General features: G+C 40.2%; 1 protein-coding gene across 1 annotated transcript in view; it reads left to right on the top strand.

Moving 5' to 3' along the window:
* LOC148733558 (protocadherin Fat 4-like) overlaps positions 1–25,111 on the top strand; it is a 63,706-nt gene that overhangs the window by 30,901 nt on the left and 7,694 nt on the right. The window contains exons 9-29 of the mRNA XM_088757231.1: positions 217–370; positions 5,084–5,283; positions 6,436–6,632; positions 6,844–6,952; positions 7,648–7,800; positions 8,362–8,781; positions 9,500–10,798; positions 11,247–11,396; positions 11,783–12,018; positions 12,769–12,952; positions 14,733–15,834; positions 16,375–16,611; positions 17,199–17,797; positions 18,408–19,112; positions 19,617–20,202; positions 20,599–20,806; positions 21,162–21,381; positions 22,609–22,728; positions 23,406–23,480; positions 23,928–24,112; positions 24,492–24,681. Of these exons, the coding sequence (XP_088613357.1) occupies positions 217–370; positions 5,084–5,283; positions 6,436–6,632; positions 6,844–6,952; positions 7,648–7,800; positions 8,362–8,781; positions 9,500–10,798; positions 11,247–11,396; positions 11,783–12,018; positions 12,769–12,952; positions 14,733–15,834; positions 16,375–16,611; positions 17,199–17,797; positions 18,408–19,112; positions 19,617–20,202; positions 20,599–20,806; positions 21,162–21,381; positions 22,609–22,728; positions 23,406–23,480; positions 23,928–24,112; positions 24,492–24,681 (7,329 nt within the window). The remainder of the gene's footprint in view (positions 1–216; positions 371–5,083; positions 5,284–6,435; positions 6,633–6,843; positions 6,953–7,647; positions 7,801–8,361; positions 8,782–9,499; positions 10,799–11,246; positions 11,397–11,782; positions 12,019–12,768; positions 12,953–14,732; positions 15,835–16,374; positions 16,612–17,198; positions 17,798–18,407; positions 19,113–19,616; positions 20,203–20,598; positions 20,807–21,161; positions 21,382–22,608; positions 22,729–23,405; positions 23,481–23,927; positions 24,113–24,491; positions 24,682–25,111) is intronic.

The following is a 25,111-nucleotide window of genomic DNA, read 5'->3' on the forward strand; positions in this document are numbered from 1 at the left end:
TTGGAATGTTTATACGATTTTATTTCATTGTGAGAAAATAATGGACCCAAATCGAAGGGCCTTTTGCTATTTTTGTTCTTTCTCTCCGCTGCCAAGCTCAACCTCTTTAATTTTCAATTATACCCATCATTCATCGCCAGTCTTTTCCTTAGGTTCGTTCAGACACCCACATGGTGAGTAATTAATTATTTATAATGTCGTCTTCGCTTTTTGCAGAATACTACTCAGTGTGGAACGCCAAACAATGGTTGCCAACACAAGTGCAGCAATGGTGCCTGTTCATGCAACAATGGTTACTATCTGGCTTCGGATAAGAAGAACTGCATCGCTAAAGATTGCAGGAGGCCCAAACCGTCAAACTGCGCCCCAGGTAAATTTATAAGCACGAAGTCATAAACTTTGTTCTACAAAAAGTCGTGGGTGTACGGTAGGCGTAGACATAACGATTTATAAATGTAGGTTTAAATTAAAGCTGGATTTTCCTCAACACTCACATTCCCATCCGGAATGAATTGAGACATTAATTTTTTGACAGTTTTGTTACTTTGTCAATGTCAGTGTAATACTAGGCAGGCAGTAGATGAAAATAAAGAAAAGTATCAATGAGTGGATTATTAATGGATCCGATACCAAATTCTCTGAACTAACATCATAAGAAATTAAAGTAAGACAGCAAGGAGAATTACTAACGAGATACGAGATTGAATGGGATAAGTCAGTCGTAGTGTATATCAATATAATTTGGATATATCAACAAAGTTGAAATGGTAAATTGGCCACCGTAACGATTACAAAAGCTGACGTTTCGAGCGTTAGCCCTTCGTCGGAGCGAACTCCCACCGACGCAGCGCCAAACAGTTTCTTTCGAAACTATCAGCCTTTATTCGTAGTGTATATCGTTACCTTTCATCTTTCAAGGGTTGAAAATTTCATGTTCAGATTGTTAATTGTTTCTTTCAAAACATTTTGCCTACTTTAAACCTTTAAACTTTAAACTTTCATGATAAATACTCCCAAAAAAGGTTTTTCAGTACCTATTTACAAATATGAATGCTAACTATATCTGACAAGCTATAGTTAAATTCTAAATTCTAACTGTTACTCGATCATTCATTCATGGCAAGCTTCAGGACTTTCTTAAAGGCCTTTACAGATAGAACGTTTCTCAGGTCTTCGTCTAACATGTTCCACAGAGATACAGCTCTATAGGCAAAGGACCTTTGGCCGGTAGCTGATCTGAATAATTTGCCTACGTTGTTTTGAGCAGGTGTTCTCACTGGAGGGCCCAACAACTCATTTAAAACCGATTTTTACTGTTTATATAACCGATCATAAAAATATTTAACTCCTTTTATTCAACAACAGCTGGCGCCTTAACTTTTTTTCCTGAGGACCTAGAGCGTACACTCACATCCTGACCAGTGATCTTACACAAATTCATTTGGCTTTTCCGGAGATCTCTCAGTTTAGAATCTTAATTACCAGGTCCTGTTTCTATTTACTTTGCGTGATCTTCTTTTCATTGTCTTCTTGTGCAGGTGAAAAAGTATATGTTTTAGAGGCTTTTGTCATACGTGTGTTCGTTACGAATTTGTAATGATAAGGTTCTCGGTTTTTTCTTTTACACACTTAGATAAAAATAAAGTGTTGAGACTTTGTGGCAGTGGACATTAAGCTGTTGACGAGTAAATTTTACTTCAATCAAAAATAGTTTGACTTTGACGATGTCGTAAAAAGACGTTTCTTTCTTTTGACAATAATTCAATTTTCAAAATTACCTGGCAATAGATAGTGGTGGGGAGTATATTAATCTAAAATTTGAGTTCTATGCTTTTCTTCTTTGATCATTTAAATTGTAAATGTTTGTTCGTATGTTTATTTATGGTTCCTGAATATGAACCTTTCACATATTGATATAAACCAAACGAATTAGATAGAAGGTGTTTGTTGCTAGGCGTGCTTCGTCCGTTCGCCCGCACACCTTGAACTTTTAGGTTCAATTTTTTGAAATATTAATACAAGCAGCGAACTAGAGCCACAGTAATAAGTGCTGTGATCGTACTACAATTATCAAGATATCGTTGTTAGTTCTCCCTTCTAGCTGCCTCACATTTACTTGTACATTTGTTATGAGAATTTGGTGTTAGATCAAGATAACAACTTCTACCTGATAAGTTTGAGTATTCTAATTACCCATTTCCTGGATAATGTCTGCGTATTATAGAAGAAGTTGCATGTTAATCACTTCTGGAAGTTAAAAGGTTAAGATAGCTCTCGCTGGCATTTTAGTTCCTCCTTACAAAACGCTGAAATATTTACATCTTTCCAAACCAGTACTGTGTTGTCGAAGTACTCGTCGCGGAGCAACGAAAGGCAGAATTTATTACCTGATAAAATCCAAAATTGTTCTCTCCATTTGTACCGCCATTTGGTTGGAGATCTAAGTCGCACCTCACATCAGTCTTGATATTTATCAAATACGGTACAGTTGAAGGGTCAACCACTGTAGCAGCAGTGCAGTTAATGTACTGATTTCCTCGAATGTTGATAATCCCGGAATTCAATGCCAGTTGTTGGAAATTCACAAGTTGCCCGCCACAGAGTGGAATGCTCGCGAATTGTTTGCATGTTGACTTTTGAAAGACGGTAACTCGACCAATTTCCATTCACGGCGTAATCGTCTTGCAAAGATTTTGTGCTAAACATGTCGGTATCTCTCCCATTTCGGCATTTTTCAAGCGAGTAGCTTTGCACAAGGGTCCAAGCAGCTCCCGGCTCCGAACCAAAATCACAATAAACGTGTAGAATGTTTTTAGCCCCGTTTAGTATTTGATATACTCCGTTTTCGTGTTTCCCAGACAACATGATATCGTGACAGGATCGCATAGTCTTTTGACATCTGTGGCCACTAGAACCAGGCGGACACTCGCACTTGCGCCTTTTGGCCGTGACGTCACATATTTCGTGACATGTGCCATTGTTTTCGCATGGGGCTGAAAGCGCGATGTAGAACAGTGTTTGGTTAATTAGGGTTTTGGTCTTAAACGGATTATTCTTAAAGGAAAATGATAAAAAAAATTGAATTGATGCAGTATAGAGGAATTACTTGTCCGTAAAAAATTGCTTTTCAAACAGGTTTGATGTCGCTCTCGTACGCCTAAAAAGTTAAACACTTACTTGTAAGAAGTTTTAAACTTACCATTTATGGATTGCAAGCGTCTTTACTTCGCTAAATCGTTAGATTAGGAAAAAGCCTAACGTATTCACTTTTAAGGTCAGGAGTAAAGATCAACAGGTTATGAGAATTGTTCTGTTAAGAATAGACATTTTCTACTGTGACACAAATGGAAGTAAAAAAGTATTGGGAAGGTTTCAGACGGTCTGTTCCATCTCACCGCTTCAACTAGATGTAGTCTTTACAGGTATATATTGGATCTTTAGATTGGTTTGCTCTTAATTAATTTTCAAGTTTCGCTTAACTCTCTCGGTCAGGCGAATAAGACATCGCTGCAATTTACTGAGGGAATTCTATAATTCCGCGTTTGTAACTTCATAATTTTCGATGTATAGTGAAAACAAAGTTAACCTTCTTAAGGTAGCTCCGAACTATCTCGTAATACCTCCAACCCGACATGACTAGTAGGGATTCAGGATTTGTGTATGGAGCAGCCTTGTTAAGCTTACAGTTTTCTGTTTCCTCACTATTCTCCTTGAAATTTACTAATAAACACTGGCAGTTTTCGGCGCATTTTAGAAAGCAGCTGTAAAGGTTGCTTGTCGAGCGTCTTGAAAGAGAATGGCCGAATATGCCATAGCTCTCCCTGTTACGAAATTCATCTTTTGAACTTGGCAATTTTATCTGCTCACAGTCGTCGTCGTCAGAGCAATGTGTAGTGACAGATGAGATAAGGAAGAAAAATATCAGGTTCATTTGTGGTGATTCCACTGTCTAGTAAGTTGACTCCAATGCGATCGCTAATCGCGAAGCTCTATTAAGGTGCGTCCTTTTCACGGCCTTTTAAATTCCCATCACGCAGTTGGTGACTCTAAGGGATGGCAAATTGGTCATTGCCATGGAAATTGCAGTCGAGGAGAGTTTAGGTTTGCGTCAGGCGAGCCTTCTCATACTGATTTAGTTTCTGTGCAGAACCCAATATTCTGAGGCATATTAGAAGTCGCACCTAAAATCAGATAGGGCTGTAGAAAACAATTTTCAACAAACTTTCGATCTCGTTTGAAACTGATCTTGAAAGGCTGAAGTGATATCCATTATTGATATTATTTCCCAAGAATACTTGGAGGGCATCGTTAATTATTGACGTGTGTATGTTACTCTTCGCGATCACCACGGTAATTTTATCAACTGCTAGTCGCTCTTCATTACTAATTTTCTGCTGTAGAGGTACTTTGAACACTTGCCGTGAAATTCATTAACTTCTTCTCAGAGTTGATGGTGACAATTTCAAAAGATGTATTCTTCCCTCAATTTTGTCGTGCTGTTGGTTCCTTCGTTTTCTTTGTTTTTATTTTATTTAATTTTTCCATAGAACTTCTTCTACTTGATTGAAAGCAGGAGGGTTTTCTTTACCTTATGAAGAAAGAACGTGTTTCGGGAGTGTACGTTAATTCTTATCATGCAGGTCTATAACTAGAAAAAAGAAATTATTACTTTGTTTCTTGACGAAGTGCTGGCGAAAAAAAGCCTCAAACTTACGACTAAATTGGAAATTTGGAGGGGAAGGCTTCTCTTATTCGAATTGTCCTCAAATGTTTCAGAACATTTACGCATAACAAAAGTGACTCAAACTTAATCATTAATTCATCAAGAAACAATGCTGCGTTAATAATTATAGTAAAAAATCTCTGAGGAAAGTGTATCCTATAATCTTTTCACTCCCAACATCTGATTCGTAGTTCTCTTCTCCAGCCGTTATATATTTCCTTGTAAATAAGTTGAGATAATTTCGTGTTACATCAAGCAACATTTTAGCGCAAATGTTTGTCTGATCTCAATTGAAAATGCATTGGCATTGAAAGGAAAAATTGTACTGGGTGTTGCTCACTTGAGGGTTTTATCTTGTAGGCACTACTCTCGGAAGCACTTGCAAGCATGCCCTTGTCGCGTGTCCTGGAGGCAAGACCACTTATCCTGTCACATGCTCGCTAGGATGTCCTAAGCATTATTCCATAAAAGGAGCATCTACCGTCACGTGTCAGACATCAGGACAGTGGTCTTCATATGCTACGTCATACTGCCAACGTAATAATAATCCACCTTCGCAGGTCAGTGCAAAAAAATTTAAAGAAAACGTGGTGGGGAGGGGGGAGGGGGAGGGGGGAGAGAGGAGAATCGAGCATTACCAATCGGATACTCCCCTCTTAGTAACGAGGAATTTATCATAGTGTCAGGTCATATACTAGAGACTTATTGGCTTGCTGTTTAGCCAGCTGAACTCCGGGTCTAGGGTCAAGTTTCGATCCCTGGTAAGGCCCACTGCGTTGTGTTCTCAGGTAACACACATCACTCTCAAAGAGTTTCCCTTTAGCCCGGGGTAGTATAAATTGGTAATTTGGTTACATCAACCAAGTTGAAATTGTAAATTGGCCACCGTAACGATTTAAAAATCTGACGTTTCGAGCGTTAGCCCTTCGTCAGAGCGAAAGGCGAAGGGCTAACGCTTGAAACGTCAGCTTTTTAACTCGTTACGGTGGCCAATTTACAGTTTCAACTTAGTTGATATAACCAAATGACCTTGTTACCCCCACCGACGCAGCACCTCAGTTTCTTTAGAAACTTTCAGTCAGCCTTTATTCGTTGGTATAAATTGGTTCAGGCAAACTGTCCTAGAAACATGATGAAATGCCATCCAGGTGAAGTAACAACACTCTAACGGGACTAATACTTTGTAAAGACTGGCAAAAGCTACGGAAGAAATGGGTTTAACTAGGAAAGAGGTGGGTAAGAAATACTGTTTCAAAGTGAAGTTACAGAAGTGCAGCAAAAACCACCGCAAACTTGCACGTGTTTAATGGACTCCTGTGCCAAACCATCTGATTTCGCTTTTAACCATTAATAGCCTCTCTTGCTTTTGCACAGTTGCAAAGCGTTTAGCCATAGCAAAATAAAAAACTCTCTTGGTCACAATTTGACGCAAGTGATCGAATCTCTTAGCCAAATCTCTAACTCCGCTGTAAATTTGTAGATGAGCAATATACAGCAGCTGTAATATAGGGCAGATTTGGCACTTAAGGCGTTTATTATGGGAGGAGGGGGACTTAAATGGTGCAAAGATCATCTTTATCACGTGGCTAAACGAGACTGGTCAAAGTGGCATTTGCTTCATATTTGCGCCATATTTGTCAGCCATGCCTTTTTTCGTCCAGTGTGAATGACAATAATGTGATCATGATGGGAAGTTTGTGCGGATTTTCTAGATTGTTCTGTCGGGATCTGCAACCATACAAGAAAACAAACCACGTGGTACAAAAGTTGGAACGTTTTCTTCTGTGGATTCCAACAACAAAGACCAGCATACGTACAGCATCATTAGTGGAGGGTGGGGAAAATTTGAGCTGCGTGGAGCGGATCTCTACACTTTGGTAGTGTTTGATTACGAATCCTCACCGAACCGGTAAGTGTGTATCCTAAATAAAATCTGGCGTAATTTGTTTGGGAACCCTTTTGCAGTTAACGTTCACTTGATCCAAGGTCTACCTCGCTGGATGAAAAAGAAAAAACGCAATGACAGATTTTTTGGGTGTTCAAGTGGAGGGGCCGGGACGTTTCCTGACTAATGTCAATGAAAACAACCATATTTAACGGCTACGTTCTTTTTTCTGTAGGTTTTCTCTCACAATAAGAAGTACAGACAATGGAAGTCCACCGCTGAAGCTCGATAAAATATTTATAATTTCTGTAGCGGATGTGAACGAGAAACCAACAGGCATTCAGGTAAAGACTGTCCGACAAGAAATGAGTGAGGAGGAATTTACTATGCGATCGGCATATAGTCAGTTATATAACCCTACTATACAAAGTTAAGCGTAGAATTAATCACCTTGACCATTGTAATGTGGTAAATGAAAGGTTAAAACCATAGGGTACCCCCTAAGGCGACAATAGCGGTGACATTAGGTCTTTGCCAAGAAAAAATGATCAAACATGAAGTCAGCCACCAACTGCTAGTGGCCATGAGAAGCTTTGTCGGCTATTTTAGTCCTGCTTAACATGGTGTAGCCAAGTCGTAAATAAGAGAATATTCCTCAAGTATAATTTAAAAGTATCTTAAGTCTCCCATAGTATGCTGCGCCACATATGACATCAGACTTGTGTCAGGAACAGTCGGTTTCTTTGTTGTTATAAGCCTCTTCATTAAAGCAAAGCCTAGTGTACAACCGTTTATTTGAAAAAGAGAAAAAAAGAAGGGTCACTGCCCACTAATGATCACATGAAAGGAAAGGCACCGAAATTTCCTTTAAAAACGAGGCCGGAAGGATTTTAAATACCGGCTGTTTTATCCTAACCTAGACGCTATTTAAGGCAAACACATTATTTCTAAGTCTCTTCTGAGAGCATTTCAACTTCATTAGGTTTTTAAATCGAAAAATTATTATTGTATTGAATTATTAATTTTCTCTGCTCTTCAGTTGTCAGGCAACGCCGTGGATGAGAATAGCGACGTAGACACAGTAGTAGGCATGCTCAGCACCGCAGACCTTGATAAAGGGCAGACATACAGTTACAGTTTGTTGGAGCGAAGCGCTGGAGGAAGGTTTAAAATTCAAGGGAACTTCTTGAAGGTAAGAAAACTGTATAATAGACTATTTTGCTTACTCCGCCTCAATCTACGATGGTGGAAGTTGTCAAATTTCTTCCCGTTGTGTCATGGAAAATTTCATAGTTAAGCTGAAGGACCGTAAGCGGTTAGCAGGATACGGCATATCTGGGTGAAAAATTGTAGGAGTATGAGATATTTAAAAAGAGATTCCGGGATTTCGAACTAGAATTACAGGCATACAAACCACAGGAATGAACAAGATATAGGACATTTAAGCCACAAAATTAATAATTAATAGGTTACGGGATAGTCAGGCCCCCCTCCCTCACATCCCTCACCCCCGTCCCCCGTCCCCCGTCCCGCTAATGGGGCCTCAGGGTTTGAAACTTTCCCATAGAGTGCAGATTTCTCGCTGGAAAACATGTGAGGGAGACCCAAAATGAAAGGTTTAAGAGCAACAAGGCTTCTTGCCCACCTGATTCTTTGCAGCAATGGCTGATTTAAGCACCGGAACTGTTCGCAACTCTTTTATTTCACTTCACCACCACTCGAGAATAAATCTATATGACTAATTACGTCATAGGTTGGAAGGTCGAACAAGAACTGCATGCTGAACGGAGGTTCTCAGTGTTTCCTGAACTACGAAAGCGTATCCTCCTACTCCATAGTTGTCCGCAGTGTGGACAGCGGCTCTCCATCACTATCGATCAATTCTTCATTTAACATTAGCGTAAATGACGTCAACGACCAACCACGAGGTTTGCAGTTGTCCAATTACAAAGTCAGCGAAAATGCACCAATAAATACCATAGTGGGTAATCTTTCCGCCACTGATGAGGACACAGGTCAAACACTCAGTTTTTCATTGGCTTATGATGACAATGGTAGATTTGGTTTGAACAGCAACGGTAGCGTTTACAAAGCTAAATCTACTGATTATGAAACAAACAAAGTGCATTATATCGTAGCAAACGTCACTGACAATGGACAGCCATCAAAGACGGTGAGTAAATTGTTATACGACAAAAGCCATGTAACCTGTATTATTTTTTATCATCAAATTCATTGAACGCAAACGGTTATCAGCAACACCATTTGGGCGTTTGATTTGACAGTGTAGCAGGATATAAAAAAAAAATCCTTTTTTTTTTCTCATTTTTTCGATTTTGATAAATAACTTTAATCAGTAAGTATTCTTTCACTTAAATTTTGGCTTAGTTCTGATTAATTAGTCGTCCACTCTTGCTTTGCGGTCGTTTGATTTTGTGTATCATCCATATGATCAATGACCCAATCAGACTCTACTCGTCCTGATACCATTATTAGTTATGATTTTATCTTTGCTTTTTCCCTAATTTGGTAAATTCAAATTCAAATTCAATGGAAACCAAAAAAGTGAAATCGAAAAAATTTATCCGACAAAGGAAGAATCGTTATCACGAAGACACTTATGACCCTTAAGATCTAAAAAATAATTCTCCCTTCCATCTGTTAGATATTTTCTAGAAAATAGTTTCCATTTGTTATATCTGTGATTACAGGTCACGTTTTACTACTATCCAATTTTAATTGAGTCCCATGCTTGATAGCAGACAATATACTTATAATTGCGTTTTTTAATCAAGTTATTCACTCGTTTACAGCCTTCGTTCGAAACTAACGTTGCTAACAGTCAATATATCCAGATGTAAATAACATATTTTCTCTCATGTTTCACGCAGATGACCAGGAATTTTTCCATTATCGTATTAGACGTCAATGAAGCCCCAGTCTCCATCGAGCTTACTCGAAACAGTGTATTGGAGAATTCGAGGCTTGGCGCGGTCGTCGGCATCCTGTCAGCAAAAGATAAAGACGCTGTACAATCCCTGACTTTTAAACTAGATGATGATTCATCTGGAAAATTTTCCCTTCCATCAAACGTGACTTGTCTGAATTCTTCCCTAAGTGGGACGTTGTGTACTACGAATTTATCGGTTAGCGGTGATATAAACTATGAAGATGAGTCGAGCTTGGACATCATTGTGCGCGTAACGGACAATAAAGGGCTTTTTCACATCGAAATGTTCAATGTGACAGTGATTGATGAGAACGACGCGCCCACGAATGTAACACTGGATGGCAGTGCTTCAGTCTCCTTGGCGGAGAACAGCGAAAACGTTCAAATCGACACTCTATTGACAGACGACGAGGATCAGGGGCAGAGTTTTTCTTACATGTTATTAAGCAATCCTGGAGGGAACTTTGAAATCAGGGGAGAGAAACTGTTTGCCTCTAGAAATGCTACTCTTGACTTTGAGTCATCTCCAAGCTACCACATCAAAGTGAGATCAACTGATAACGGAACTCCTCCAAAATACATTGAGGTAACTCTAGTTATAAACCTACAAGATGTCAACGAAAAACCAACCGATATACAGTTGTCCAACCACAGCGTCCAAGAAAATCGACCTCCTGGAACCGTGATTGGCCGGTTATCTGTCAGTGATCCTGACAGACAGCAAAGTCACGTGTGTAGCGTTACTGATTCAGCCAATGGAAAGGTAGGAATAACCAACAACAAGCTGACGGTTGGTGGTGCGAGCGTCGATTACGAAGAGGCAAGATCTTTTAATGTGACAGTTCTCTGTCGCGATCCAGGTGGCCTAACGGTAGAAACGTCGTTCGTCATTCTCATCCAAGACATCAATGAAGCGCCTACTAACATTGCACTATCAAGCGATAAAGTCCAGGAAAATCAAAAAGGTGGTACTATTGTGGCACAGCTCAATGTCACCGACCCAGACAACGTCAAGGCACAAGTGCAAAGTGTTTCTCTCTCGATTTTGTCTTCGGATCCCAACCTACCGTTTCAAATTCGAAACGACGCTCTTGTCACCACTCGAGCGCTCAACTTTGAGAGTACTGCACAGTGGACCTTTAGAATATCAGCAACGGATGATGGAAGACCCGCTTTAACTCGAACACAAGCCTTCATCATCCTGGTTATCGACGTAAATGATGCTCCAAGTGGATTAACGGTGAGCAAAATGTGTTTGCTTTCAAACGAGAAAATGTCCCCGCGCTAATGACCTGTTACTTCCGTTTTGACAGTATACTAATCAATCACTCGTAATTGCTCGCTCTTTGGAACCAGGACCGACAGATTCGAGTTAATGTTCTTAATATAATTATGCTGATGTGGACTTAAGTAAGAAACTATACCCGCTGACACACAATGTCTCTTAATACCTTTTAACAAATTGTTAAGGAAACCCGAAAAAAGAGAGGTATCTAAGTAAATTTGTTTGAGAATTTTTCTCTCGACAAGGTACAAAAATAATGATTCTCAAGGTGAGATGAACCATCTCTTTCAGGGTAAGCATTTTCTGTTTGCAAGAGACCACCAATCTTGTTGAAAGATTGGAAATGAGACCACATCTGAAAATATTAGCCGTTTTCACAATACATTTTCCTCTATCTTCATAGCTCTCTAGCTCCTTTGTGGACGAAAACAGCGACAGTGACACACTGGTGGGGACATTAACAGCCCTTGATCAGGACCCAACACAGAATCACACATTTCAGCTACTAAATAGTGCCTCGGGAAGATTTAAAGTCGACGGTAGCCAAATAAAGGTAAATTTGTCAACATCTTTTTAACTTTGCTCGAAGTCAATTTTTCAAATGTATTTTGTTTAAAGTACAAGAATTCTTAAGAAACTTCAATTCTAGATAGAGAATGAGAATTTTACTGATTCTTCTAAATTTGGAAATTGTGGAGAAATATGAAATTACTTACTTGGTGAACTGTTTAACAGAAAGCAGCTGTATTTAATGAAAAGTTTGTCTCAATCAAAATGTTTCACACAATTTCCAGAACTCTCTTTGCCCCGACGTGTGTTTTTGCTATGATGTAGGCATGCACTGCAACGGAAGAAGAATGGAGATTTTATGGAATTCTTCATATTGAAATTTTTATGGGCCCTGAAACTATGTTTGATTTGAATCATCCTTACTTCAAGGTGGCTGTTCCCAACAAACAATGTCTAAACCAGGGAGGTTCCTCTTGTCTTTTGAACTACGAGGCACAAAAACGTTACGTGATCAGAGTGAAAGCAACAGACGATGGATCACCACCATTATCTTTTGAGAAAGACTTTGGTATTGACGTTCGTGACGTCAATGACAAACCACGTGACTTTCAGCTGTCCAGTAACAAAGTGAAGGAGAACGCCACTATAAACACTTTGATTGGCCGGTGGGTTCACCATTTGTTTTGCGTTAATTCACTCACTTCGCTTTTTTTAATTACCTCTTCTTTTTAACTTTAACAAGCCAAGAAGAGGATGAAAACTAATGTTCTTTTATAATGGGCTCAAAGAGGAAAGTTTGAAGACAGGCAAATATAGTTAAAATCAATCCTCACATACAAAGTTAATTAAAACCGTTTTTAGTAGCGGCTTGAAATGTTTATATTGCGAAAACTCCACTCGATTTTAATTTAAGCTCGACATTTGCAGTGATAGCATCTGGAAACGGTGCATATGAACACTGATTATGATCTAATTATATTTTATAGCTTGAGTTAACCCCCCTTGCATCCTAAAATTAGTCCTCATATTCTCCACATCGTTCTTCTTTACATTTCCTCTGGCACTGACGAGGAGAACTCAATTGACATAAGGGAGCTTCTGAAATTGGTGATCATTTTCCTTTTTTCTCATGATCTTTACATTTGAATCCAGTTCCACTCTGTAAGGAGAAATTATAAGCCGTTCAATCTAAGGTGATAAATGCAAGAGAGTATGAACTGCTCAGATGATATTCTCTTGGTTACAGGTTTAAACTAGTTCGAAATTTGAAAAATCTGTAAATGCTACTATTTCCTCTTTATTTCATAAACGGCTCGAAGCAGACAGAAAACAGCTCAGTGTTTCCCACTTTTTGTATATCTCATGCTTACATATCCTCTCTGGGGCGAATTTTTCTTTTTATATTATGTTGACAGTTTTTCATCACGCGACGAAGATGTGAATCAAACGCTGCTATATTCACTCAAGAATGATGATAGCGGTCAATTCAGGGTCGACTCTCAGGGAAACCTATACCCAGCCAAAAACTTTGATCACGAGAGTCAGAATAAACACAACATAAGTGCAGTGGTGACAGACAGCGGAAATCCGTCCTTGAAGGTAATTTTCTTGATTAGAAGGACTCAAGTGATGATTGGGCACGTAACGCTAAGTCTCTTTGTGGGAATTAGAAACCTTGTATCGTTGCTTAAATTTCAATAGACCCTTCCGCGGTTTTATCGGCCATATTGGTTGGGGGTCAAACAAAACCTCGTTGCGTAGCAACGAGCCATAGAATCTCTTATGATAAGAAGACGCGCATCGCTACCCTTGTTTAAATTTTCGCTTTGTTCAGGAACAAAAATTAATATTCATCGCTGAAAAAGAGAAGACGGTAATAAAGGCGAGTGACTTTTTCTCCTCTCGGCGAAAAAGCTTTTCTTCTCTGCGTTTTATGGGAACATTGAGATCGTTTTTCCTTGGAAGTGACCTCGCGGCCGACATAATGCCAGAAGGTCAGAGTACAGCTTTTTCGAATGACTTTTTGTATTTAAGTTACTTAACTGTGCAGAGGAAAAATTGAAATAAATGTGTTTACGTGCTCTTCAAACCTTTTCGACCAGACAGGCTAACATACTCTTGAAAAACCAATAACTCGGTAAAGAGAAACCCTTGGTTTAATGGGTTTCGGAGATAGGTGTTCTGTCGGCGGCTGTAACAACGATAGAGGAGATCCGAAAAAATGGGTCATCCACTCACATGTACAGAAGTTATCGTTCCACAAGCCCAAGCAATCATTAATTGAAGCATGGTCTCGACAGGTTCAGAAGGGAAGGAATTATTTCTCACTAGGAAAGTCAAGGGAGAGTGTTGTCGTCTGCTCCAATCATTTTCGAGACGGGAAGCCTTCAGTAAGCAATCCAATACCTACTCTTTTTTTGACTCCTTTTGAGCGTTCAAATACTAAGTCACCCAAAAGGCGGCGATTATCAACATTGGTTGAAAATAGTGATATCATCATTGCAAGTGACGAATTGATGAAAAGTGGAGACGATTCCCCAGGGTTAAAACTGTGTACAGCCTCTGCACAAATAACCAGAGATGCTGATGTTCGACTCTATACTGGCATGCAAAATACAGATGCTTTCAAAACCTTATTTGAGTACTTATTCCCACCATAAATCCTAAAATTTAAAACTACACAATATGGATGCCTAAGAAAACATATTCTAATTTCTCAACCGAAAGGAGTGCTTTTTAAAATGCCATTCTCGCACCATGGCGGCCACGAGGTCACCTTCAAACAACAGATCAATCTGCCCATAAAACGCAGTGATAAAAAGGTACTTCGCCAAAAATTCGGCACTTACTTTCAGTAACGCCTTATCTACGTTCCCACCAGATCTTGGAGACGAAAATAAGCGATTTTCCCTTTATAAAGTTACGATATTCAGCGAAGGTACCGACGCGCGTCGAATAATTACAAAAGAAGATATTGCTTGTTGCTACGCAACGAGGTTTTGTTTGACCCTCGAACAATATGGCCGTAAAAACCGTGGAAGGGTCTATTGCCGAAAAAGCAGATAATTTTAGTAAATCGGATAATTTAAACTTAAGTGGGTAAGAAATTGGCTCGAACAGACGCTAAGTTACGATAAAGGTATCAGTAACTGTTAGTGATAACACAATAGGCAAGAATGAAAGATTCATTTTGGCCAGACTTTGAAAAGATAATCGCCTGTTGTTGATTTTAGACTTCACCCCATTCCAGTTCTTCCGATTTTATATTTCATACATCTACGGTCTGGAGGCCTTAGACCAATGCAATCCATCTTTACTTTAATCGTGAATTTGCAGGATCTAAATCTTTAAATTTTCCCTTTCTGTTCATTCGTTCCAGATGGAAAAATTATTCATAATTGAAGTTTTAGATGTCAACGAGGCTCCAGTACACATCAACATAACATCTCAAGGAGGCCAGCTGTCTTTCCCCGATGGGCATGCACAAGTTCGCGAAAACTCCCGCTTCGGAACAGTTATTGGAATGCTAGAAGCCTTAGATCACGATGCTAACCAAACTCTAACCTTTAAGCTCGATGATGATGCTGGTGGGAAGTTCACATTGGGTTCTACGGCAAGTTGCCAGACGATTACCAATATCCCAGGGGTGAACGCTAAGTGCACCATTGGTCTCCGAGTGAATGGAGATCTTGACTTTGAACTTTCTAGTGAGTATTACGTGACAGTGCGCGTTACAGATGGCAATGGTCTTTTTACCACTGAGCAGCTCAGAATTAACATCGTGGATCAGAACGATGCACCTGAAGATGTGACTTTGGGTGGAAGCTATTCGGCCAGAGTGTACGAGAACGCGAATGGGTCACTCGTCGGACAACTGGTGACAAGTGACGAGGACGTTGCGCAGGCACACACGTATGTACTGTCGGACGATGCCGCTGGTCGATTTGTCATCCTAAACGACAAGCTGTATGTCTCATCGGCGGCTAAATTGGATTACGAAGGTCAAAATAATTTCACTGTGAAAGTAAATAGCACAGACAGTGGATCACCTTCTCTTAGTGTAGAACAGGTTTTCGACATCAGCGTCCTGGATGTGAACGAGGCCCCAGCCAATATTTCCCTCGCGCCTGCTAATATCACCGAGAACAGTCAACATGGCACTCGCATTGGTCAATTAACTGTCAGTGACCCTGATAACTATGGGCTACGTGGTACGTTGCAAACACACAGTTGCCAAGTAACCGGTAGCAACATTGGCAAGTTTACCATCCAGTCCAACGTTCTCGCCTTAGGAAGTGCAAGTCTAGACTATGAACTGACACCGGTTATGCACGTTCAGGTCAAGTGTACAGACAACGGCTCACCACCCATGTCCCTCGCGACAGATTTATCCATCAATGTGGATGACGTCAATGAGGCTCCTACAGGCATTTCCCTGTCGAGCAGCGCCATACGAGAAAATCAACCGCCATCTTTGATCGGTTTGAAAATATTTCATTCGATTATAAACCATTTTCTCATGTTATAAAATTAGGGTTTTATTGAAATGCTTTGAGGGTACTTCTTCAAATAAAGAAGTTTGATAACTTTCTCCTCATCAGTTTTCTACTGAGAAAACAATAAATAAATTCTTCCAATTGATCACTTTCGAGTCGCCGTTTGGTCCACATTTGAAATAAAGTTGATAAAATCCGTTTTAAAACGGAGCGAAGATGTAAAGACTACGATGCTTACGAAAACACGACGGAGGTCCGGCCGGATCGTCTTCACAATGCGGCCCCCACTCCCCTGTTTTTTTTTTCTTTTTTTTTTTTTGTTTTCGTTGTTCACATACTATCGCGGCGTTTACTAGCGCGCCCGTTTAACTATTTCAACGCATGGAACAGGCTATTTTTTCCAGGTGACTGAAAACAATATTAATTAACACTTTGTCTGTCGAATCTGTCTTAACTTGACTATTTACCGCATAAAAACAATACTTCTATCGTTTTGAATGTGTTGTCTTTGTCATCATTATTAAGGATTTTTCTCAACTGCTGACCCGGATAACGCCAATCAACCAACAAACAGGCAAACGTTCACCTATAAACTCATGGGAAATACCACTGGACTTCCATTCGTCATTGACGGCGCTGCTTTGAATTCTACACGAAGTCTAGACTATGAGGCCCAGCGCTCTTGGAACATCACAGTCCAGTCCGTCGATAATGGAAACCCACAACTTAGCTTATTAACAATTTTTCTCATCTCTGTTATTGGTACGTTACATTTACCGCTTACAATCAGTTTAAATAAGAACTGATAAACCTTTTCCTGGCCATGTAATGTCGCGGCTGTGCTGGGCAAGCAGAATGAAGTTTAGGTATTTCGATTGGTTCAAATTTCACTAAGAAAGGATGCTATGCGTTTGGCACGAATGCGGGACTAAGAAAAAATTTAAGACCCCATGTCATTCCAATGTCCCGTGTTTTAATGTAGTCTACCGACTGAGCTCTGGCACGTTAGGCAAAATTTTAAGTTCATATGTGACAGGTGCCTCCATACCTCAAGGATCGTTGTTGTTGAAAACCTCTTCATTCGACATTCCACGATTGTGGGACAAAATCAAAGTTTTTTCAAACGGCAGTTTTTTAGTATGGAACAGCTCATGCTTATTTGATCGATTCTCTGTAGGAAATCTCACACAGTCCATAACCTCGTCTGTCTAAAACGTTATCGTCAACGATTCAGCGTTCTTTAAAGCATATTTAATTTGGAAACACTATTACAGTTGCTGACGGTAGAAGAGGAGACACGAGACCAACATTTTAATAAGATATGTCTTTTTTCTACGCTTTTCCTGTAGATGTGAACGAAAAGCCATTCAACATTACTTTGTCAAATACTGTCGTCGATGAAAACTGCCTACAGGATACAGTCGTTGGTGACCTCCTCTCCCAAGACCCAGACCGCTCGCAGACACATACCTATACCATGGTAAACAGTGCAGGAGGTAGATTCAAACTCGATGGAAAGCAGGTAAAGGTTGCCATGTCCAATGTAGACTGCCTTAAGAACGGTGGAGATTTCTGCAAGTTGAATTACGAGAAAAAGCGTTCTTACACGGTGAAAGTTCGTGTAACAGATAACGGAAGCCCACGTCAAAGCAGTGAAGCAAGCATGGTGATTTCCTTGAATGATATCAACGACCGCCCAAATGGCTTCAGGCTGTCTAGTCGTACTGTGAAGGAAAATGCAACTATCGGCACAAAAATCGGTCGGTTCACCGCTACGGACGAAGATCAGTTCCAAACGCTAAAGTTTTCGTTGCTTGACAGCGATGGGGGAAGGTTTGCAATTGATTCTACAGGTTATCTGTTCAAAGCAAATAGCACGGATTATGAGACGAGTAAGGCTCACAAGATCGTGGCCGAGGTGTCGGACAATGGGACAGTGCCTTTAAATGTAAGTTCTCCTTTTTTCAGACTTAGGCAAAAATTAAATGTTTTTATCAAATATATTAGTCAAAGCGCCGCAGAAACAAAATCAAAGAAGTCACGATGGCTGAGCAGAACATAGGAAAATCACGAGGAGATAAAGGGGGGTTAAAGCAAATTAAAATAAACTACCTGAAGTGCAGGTGACCAAGCTGTGACTAACTTTGTATCGGCCTGGTTGTGAGGGTGGAGAAAAGGATAACGAGCCAAGTGGTCCATCAAGTCGACGCTTAACTTCGGTTTCCGCAGCTCGAAGCAACTAGGAGTGTTTCTACTCCCCCATGAATAGGGTGCTAGTCCATAGCGGGGCTTCTCCTCAGTGTTAAATTCGCCGGTACCCATTTAGACACCTGGGTGAAGAGAGGCACTGTGAGAGCAAAGTGTCTTGCCTAGGAACACAACACAATGTCCCTGGCCAGGGCTCGAACCCGGACCACTCGACCCAGAGTCCGGCGCACTAACCATAAGGCCACCACGCCTCTCACTTGAGGGTGTAAAGGGTGGTGCAAAATCGCAGGGCGCTCATCCGAAAACTATACATATAGACATATAACATGATCATTCATTTCCTTTCACAGAAAAACAAGACATTTATCATCGTTGTCGAAAATATTAACGAACCTCCCGTAAACTTGACGCTTACATCATCTTCAGGACAACAGTCATTCCCTGACCACATGCCGACGGTCAACGAAAATTCTGCAGCCAACGCGACAGTGGGGACACTTCAAGCCTTAGATCATGACGAGGTGCAGAACTTAACGTTCTCTCTAGATGACGACGCCAATGGTAAATTTTCTGTGGGCTCGCACGTCACATGTCACAACAACACCAACATCACAGGCGTGAAAACGATGTGCACTGCACTTTTGCAAGTCAGCGGGGATCTCAACTATGAGGAAAGCCGTAGTGAAGACATTGTGGTGCGCGTGACTGATCCCAACAGAGTATTCCACATTCAGCCGTTGCAGGTGGCGATTTTAGATGTTAATGACCGACCCAGCAATGTCACTCTCGCAGGGGATGATACAGCTTTTATCAACGAAAACGTAAATGATGGTTATGTGGGCGATCTTGCGACCACAGATGAAGATGCTAACCAAACTCGCAGTTACATTTTGATAAATAATGGTGGGTGGAGATTTCGCCTCAGAAACAACAAGATTTACGCTTCATCATTCGCAAACTTGGATTACGAAGCAAAGTCGACCTACTCTATTCGGATTCGAAGCACAGACGATGGCCGTCCAAGGTTGAACATAGACAAGACCTTCACAATAAAGGTAAGCCTGTTCAGCTTGGAGATGTTAATTTGTAACACCTTTGTGGGCGGAATTAGCTCGAGTGCTGGAAAATGAGATTCAGTAGTATTCACATCGGCCAATAAGTAGAACGAAAATTATCTCAAAGAGCTAATTACTTGTCAAGTAAAAACATGAAAAGTGTTCGAAACCGGGAAATTGCAGGTGAATACATTTCTCATCCTGATGGGTTTTAAGACCAGAGATGAACTGATAACCTTCTGACACGAATTGCTGGGGCGAAATCGAATGTATTTTGTTTTGGTTTGTTAGATATTTGTTTTTGCTTTAACTTGGTTATCTTTTAGTTTCTAATGTCATTCTCTTTTAACTTTTTTTTCTTTGGTAACTTTGCTTCGAGAGGATAAGGGTCACTAGATTTCCAAAATGATCTCTTTAGATTTCACTGAAATGTCTTACTCTGCGCCTCATGAAGGTGTACTGACTTAACTTGCAAAACTTATAATACCGTTCTATACTTTTTAGGTTCTTGATGTCAACGAACGACCGACAGATATTTTACTACCGTCGAGAGATGTCTTAGAAAATAGTCCCAAGGGTACAGTAGTTAGCAACATATCTGTCTTAGACCCTGACGATATGGGACCTCGAGGACCTTGGCAAAATCACTCATGTAGAGTCCTCAATCCCGTCAGTATACCTTTTGAGGTCAACGGAACAGACGACTCTTTAGTTGTTGACGGAGATTTGAACTATGAAAAATTGAGTAGTTACAGCATCTATATTCGATGCCATGACCATGGAAATCCTCCTTTATCTGTCGATAAAAACTTCAAGATAAGCGTTATCGATGTGAACGAGAAGCCCTATGACATTACCATCTCGAATAACGAGGTCACCGAGAACGCAGGGATCGTCACAATTGGACGTTTTGATACCGCTCACCCGGACAATGAGCTGACCGTGGTGCAAACTTTTACATATACCATAGAGGCTGCCTCTGGAAGTGTCCCTTTTGTTGTTGTCCGAGGCGTACTTAACACTTCGCGTAGTTTGGACTACGAGACAAATTCGACTTGGTCGCTGACTGTCGAATCTACGGATAAGGAAGGTTAACATAGTTATTTGTATGTAAGTAAGGAGAAAAAAAGCGCCCTTGCAAAATCAGCTGGGATGAGCCGCAAAGAGTCTATCAGAAACAACAATTAGGTCCATTTTAACGGCTAGGACACTATTATCATTTTTGTATGAAAGGCTTCGTTGTTACCTACTCGGAAAATGAGTTCTCAAATCATTCGTCTTTATGAGAGAGCGTGCAATCTTTAGTTTTCCGATCAGCCTGGTTGATTATCAGTAAAACTCAGTCTTAGAATTTTTCTTTCAAATATGTTTACTACTCGTTATGTGTCTGACATTCAGTCGTTTTTAAAATATATCTGATAGCTAAAAAGGCTTAAGGTTATCGAGTTGAACTTCCTCTCTTTATACATATTGTAACTCTCTGTAGGTCTCTCTTTGACGAAGAACTTTTCAATAATCGTCAAAGACACAAATGATCCCCCCACGGGCATTTCAGCAAGCGGTCCACTGAGTGTGAATGAAAACAGTCAACCCGGAGAGTATATAGGAAGTTTGACGACCGCTGACCAGGATGTTGGACAGACGCACCAATACCAAATACTCAATGTGTTCGCACAGGGGCATAGGAATCAAAGGTATGGCGAACCCGTGATGAGCGTCTCGCTTATCAATATAAGTGGCGACTGCACTTGGAACTAAACACAATGTCTTTAGAATGAGTTAGTGTCGAGATGAATAAGCGTATAAAAACGAAAGGGCTACCTTACACAATCTTAGCGTAGACCTTTTGGAGTACTGAGGTGTTTATAAAGGACAAGCTTACATGAAAGTCCGCGCAAGAAAGCTTCTTTCCTACTTTGTAATACTTGTTACTTGCTCCGATTATGCAAAAAATTTGATGATTATTTTTGATATGATAGTCTTTTTTTTCGTAATAATTTCGCTCTTTTTTACCGTAATTTTCACGCTATAATTTCCCTTTTGTTGCAGTGGTTCATCAAATCTTCATAACTTGTTTGCCATTGAGTCGCCGTCTGGCAGAATAACACTTCAAAAGCCAGGGCTCGATTACGAGCTGTATGCCAACTACACAGTGACAGTGAACAGTACAGACAGCGGTTTCCCATCGTACTCTACTCTGGGCTCGTTTATCGTTAGCGTTAATAACATAAATGAACAGCCCCAGAGCATGTCCTTATCTGGAAATCAGGTTAGTCGGAACGAAATAGAAAATTATGGTCATATCTAAGTGACAGAATGCTAAACCAATGGTATTTGCACCGCACTTTGGTGATACTAATCTTAAAGCCAGGCTCATACTCGCAGGGCGCAGGAGGCTTGTCACTCGGAAACCTCCAGCTAGTACAACGTCTCAGCAACGAATATTTTGTAGTTCTGTTGGTGGAGCATTTGATTACAAAGTTGTGCACCATTAGCTTGAATCCCTCACCGCTCGATCCCAGGGATATGGCGAGGAAGTTAGCATTTTAAGGAATGCTTGAAACTTTCGTTGCAATCCACGCCTCCTTTGGGTGTTTTCAAAGATTGTGGACCACCCGTCTCCAGGCTCTCCTGTTAAGAGTAAAGGGAAATCCCCGCTATTAGGAGAAAGTTTAAAATCTCTCATACCCTTGTGAGATGTGTAAGGTGCAGTGGCCTAGTAGTCATTGCACTGGACTGGAGTCGAGAGGCCTGGGTACGACTCCTGGCCTAGTGAATGTGTCTACGACTTGTCTAAGTCATATGCAATAAAGCTGTTAAGAATAAAAAAAAAGGAAAGAAAAAGAAAGAAAAGCTACAACCCCAGATTTACCCATAATAATAATAATAATAATAATAATAGTAATAATAATAATAATAATAATAATAGTAATTATAATAATTTAATATTTATATTGCGCAAATTAACATGTGGATATGATCAAATGCGCATCACAACACTTTTCGGGGGACTTTGGCCAGACTGCATCAGCAGTTTACAGACAATCGAAGGAAACTTATTTGAAGATGCCCCCTCCCCCCCCCCCCCAATTCCCAGTAAACAGGCCAGACCACATCACAGTAATCCCGTGAGTGGGTTCTTTAACGTCCCCTGCCCAACCAAATTAACTAATTAATAGATGCAGGAGACGGGACCTACGGTTTATTCGTCCTTATCCGAGAAGACTAAAATGTCTATCCATTTCTTATTAAAGAAAGATAGCGCATTCTCCTCAGTTATTTTAGGACCTTGAGTGTTGATCCGGCCGGGGCTCGAACAATCGACCTCGACCTCCCGCACAACAGTCCAGCGCTCTAAACAATTGAGCTAACCGGATTCGGGAATGGGGTTTTCAGTTGACCAGGGCATACATTCAACATCCCTCCTTATATACTACTCAAGTGGGGCACTCTTCACTTATCTCATTTTAAACTAGCCCATGTCGTGACATTTCAGGTGCCCGAAAACAGCCCAGTTGATACAGTGGTTGGCGACTTATCAGTGTATGACCCGGACAACATTCACCTTCCTCTACAAAAGTTTCAATGTTCTGTGGTAACCGGTGGACCATTTAAAGTAAGTATCAAATTAAAATGAATATACTTGTATCTATTCATTTATTTATTCATTGAAGAAATACTTCTGTGTTCTGCAATAGTGCTTTTTACAGTTGTGGGCTTGGTGGCCAAGCCTTTGAACAGGAGTGAGACTTAGAATGACCTTGTTATGATAGAGATGTTGCTGCTTTTCAAATGCAAATTACTTTGTTATCGTGCTAACTAGATACAGGTCTCTATCACAACAGGGTCACCCTTAGCCTCACTCCTGTTCAAAGGCTTGGCCACCAAGCCCACAACTCCAAGGGTGCTCATCAGTTGTGCGCTAAGGTTGAAACGAATAGAATAGTGACTACATCATTATTACGTCAACATGTCCAGTGCTGTTCTCAATAGATTCAACATTTATTTTCCAGTCAGACAAAGAAATCACGAACTTTTCGTAGTTTGTGTTACAGAGCGTCAAAGAAAGCTTCCTGAGTAAATCCTACGACTGTACCTCCTCTCTCCACCCATGAGTTTAAGCGTCTAACGGCAAATTATCGGCTGGAATAACAACCGGCTTTATCGGCAGCTTTCCTCATTAGAAAAATTCTACTCTGTTACGACAGTTATTTACTTCTATCAATCGAATGTCATTCATGGAAGTTTTTTTTCTTCTCGTTTAAGTTATCTCTGCTTTAAACTTGATTGCAGGTTGTAAACCATTTGACTCTGGTAGTTTCAAAAGACACCCTGGATTATGAAACAGTAGACACATACATAGTAAATGTAAGTTATCCATGATTAGCTAGTCTGACCAGTGTGGATTTTTTTAAGTTTGATTGTATGTTATTTATGAAGTGTAACACGCATGTGTAGCCAGGTTGCTTTAACCTTTTTTGTTTGTACAATAATTTAAAATTTTTTGCAAAAAAAAAAATTTGAAAAGAAAAAACATCCATAATTTAGTCATACTGAACATCCGGCGCTCTACAGATTCACAACTCAAACATGTTTTATCTTAGAGGCACAACGTCGCAATTTTTGCAGTTCTTTATTGCGACGTGCAAAATCTATATTACCTTGAACGAAAGGCTAAGAAAATGACAAATTATTATGAGACAATATTATGGAAAGAATGAAACAAAAAAGAACAGAATCGAGAAGATTTTCGCGGAATACAGATACAGGAGTAAATCCTTTCAATCTTACATATTTGTTGATATCCTTCCACAGGTCACTTGTACAGAGCTGTTACCCAATCCCTTCTCTGTCTCTTCACTGTTTGTTATTGACATTCAAGATGTGAACGAGGCTCCCTACAATCTGACCATCTCCTCCCCCACAGTGAGCGAGAACGGACCTCCTGGAGATTTTGTGGGCACACTCAGCGTTCTTGATCCTGATTTACCGGTTAGACGGTTGCTTCCAATTTTTGTTTTGTTTTGTTTTCTTTGCCGTAAGGAGTATGTATCGATAGTATAAGAAAGTCAAACACCATTTGAATTTTAGAGAAAAAGAAAGTTAATAACTCGAAGGAATTGTTACCGTTGCCGAGTCGAGTGCAAAGCTCGGCTTTCAATAATCAGTCACCCATCCAAGTGCGAATCCTATCCACTAAGACTCAACTTCCTTTATTTTACAACGGATTTTTTATTACTTTGTGTACTTGTTTACTTGAAGTTTGTTTATATGTTCGATTGCTTTTGTATTTTACCAACTCTTCAATTAAAACTTCTGTCAGCTTTAATTTATAAGTAATTTTCTTTTAATCTGTTAATCTTCTTCCATATATTTGAGTGGAAAAGCCAATGTATCGCTTGCTTTAAAAGAACAGACACCAGGCCCTGTGGCGTTTAAGCTGAACGGCAGTAGACTGGTAACAACCAGAAAGCTGAATTTTGAAACTCAAGATTCTTACAAGGTGACAGTTGTTGCAACAGACAGTGGTAACCCACCACTCAATACCAGTCTCACTTTTACAATTCAGGTAAGAAAGAAGCCCTAGATATCCTCAAACCTTGCGTTCAGGTAATCGTTAAGTCCCCGAAGTGATTCGCATAAAGCTCCCCATTAAAAATGTGTAAAATATCAAGCGAACTGGTGATGAGAAGATTCAAATTTGATGTATACCACACAGATGAATAATGCTTCTTGCTCGCGCTGATTGGCTGGTTTGGAAGTGATTACCAAGTGCTATTCACCTCCTAGCAGTCGAAGAGTAAAAAATCGTTCGCTAAGGTTTAAATATCCTACCCTTATTTTGTATCTTGACAAAAATAAACTCTTCATTTGGTTTCTGTGAGGTATATACTAAAACAGTTATTCACCTCAGTGACCATGAAAGTGGTGAATAGTTGCCTCGGTGAATAACCCTGACGCGAAGATAAAGCCAGTCTTTGAACTAATTTACAAGGAAA

Source organism: Stylophora pistillata, chromosome 4, assembly GCF_964205215.1.
Source record: "Stylophora pistillata chromosome 4, jaStyPist1.2, whole genome shotgun sequence".
In the NCBI taxonomy this organism is placed as follows: Eukaryota; Metazoa; Cnidaria; class Anthozoa; order Scleractinia; family Pocilloporidae; genus Stylophora; species Stylophora pistillata.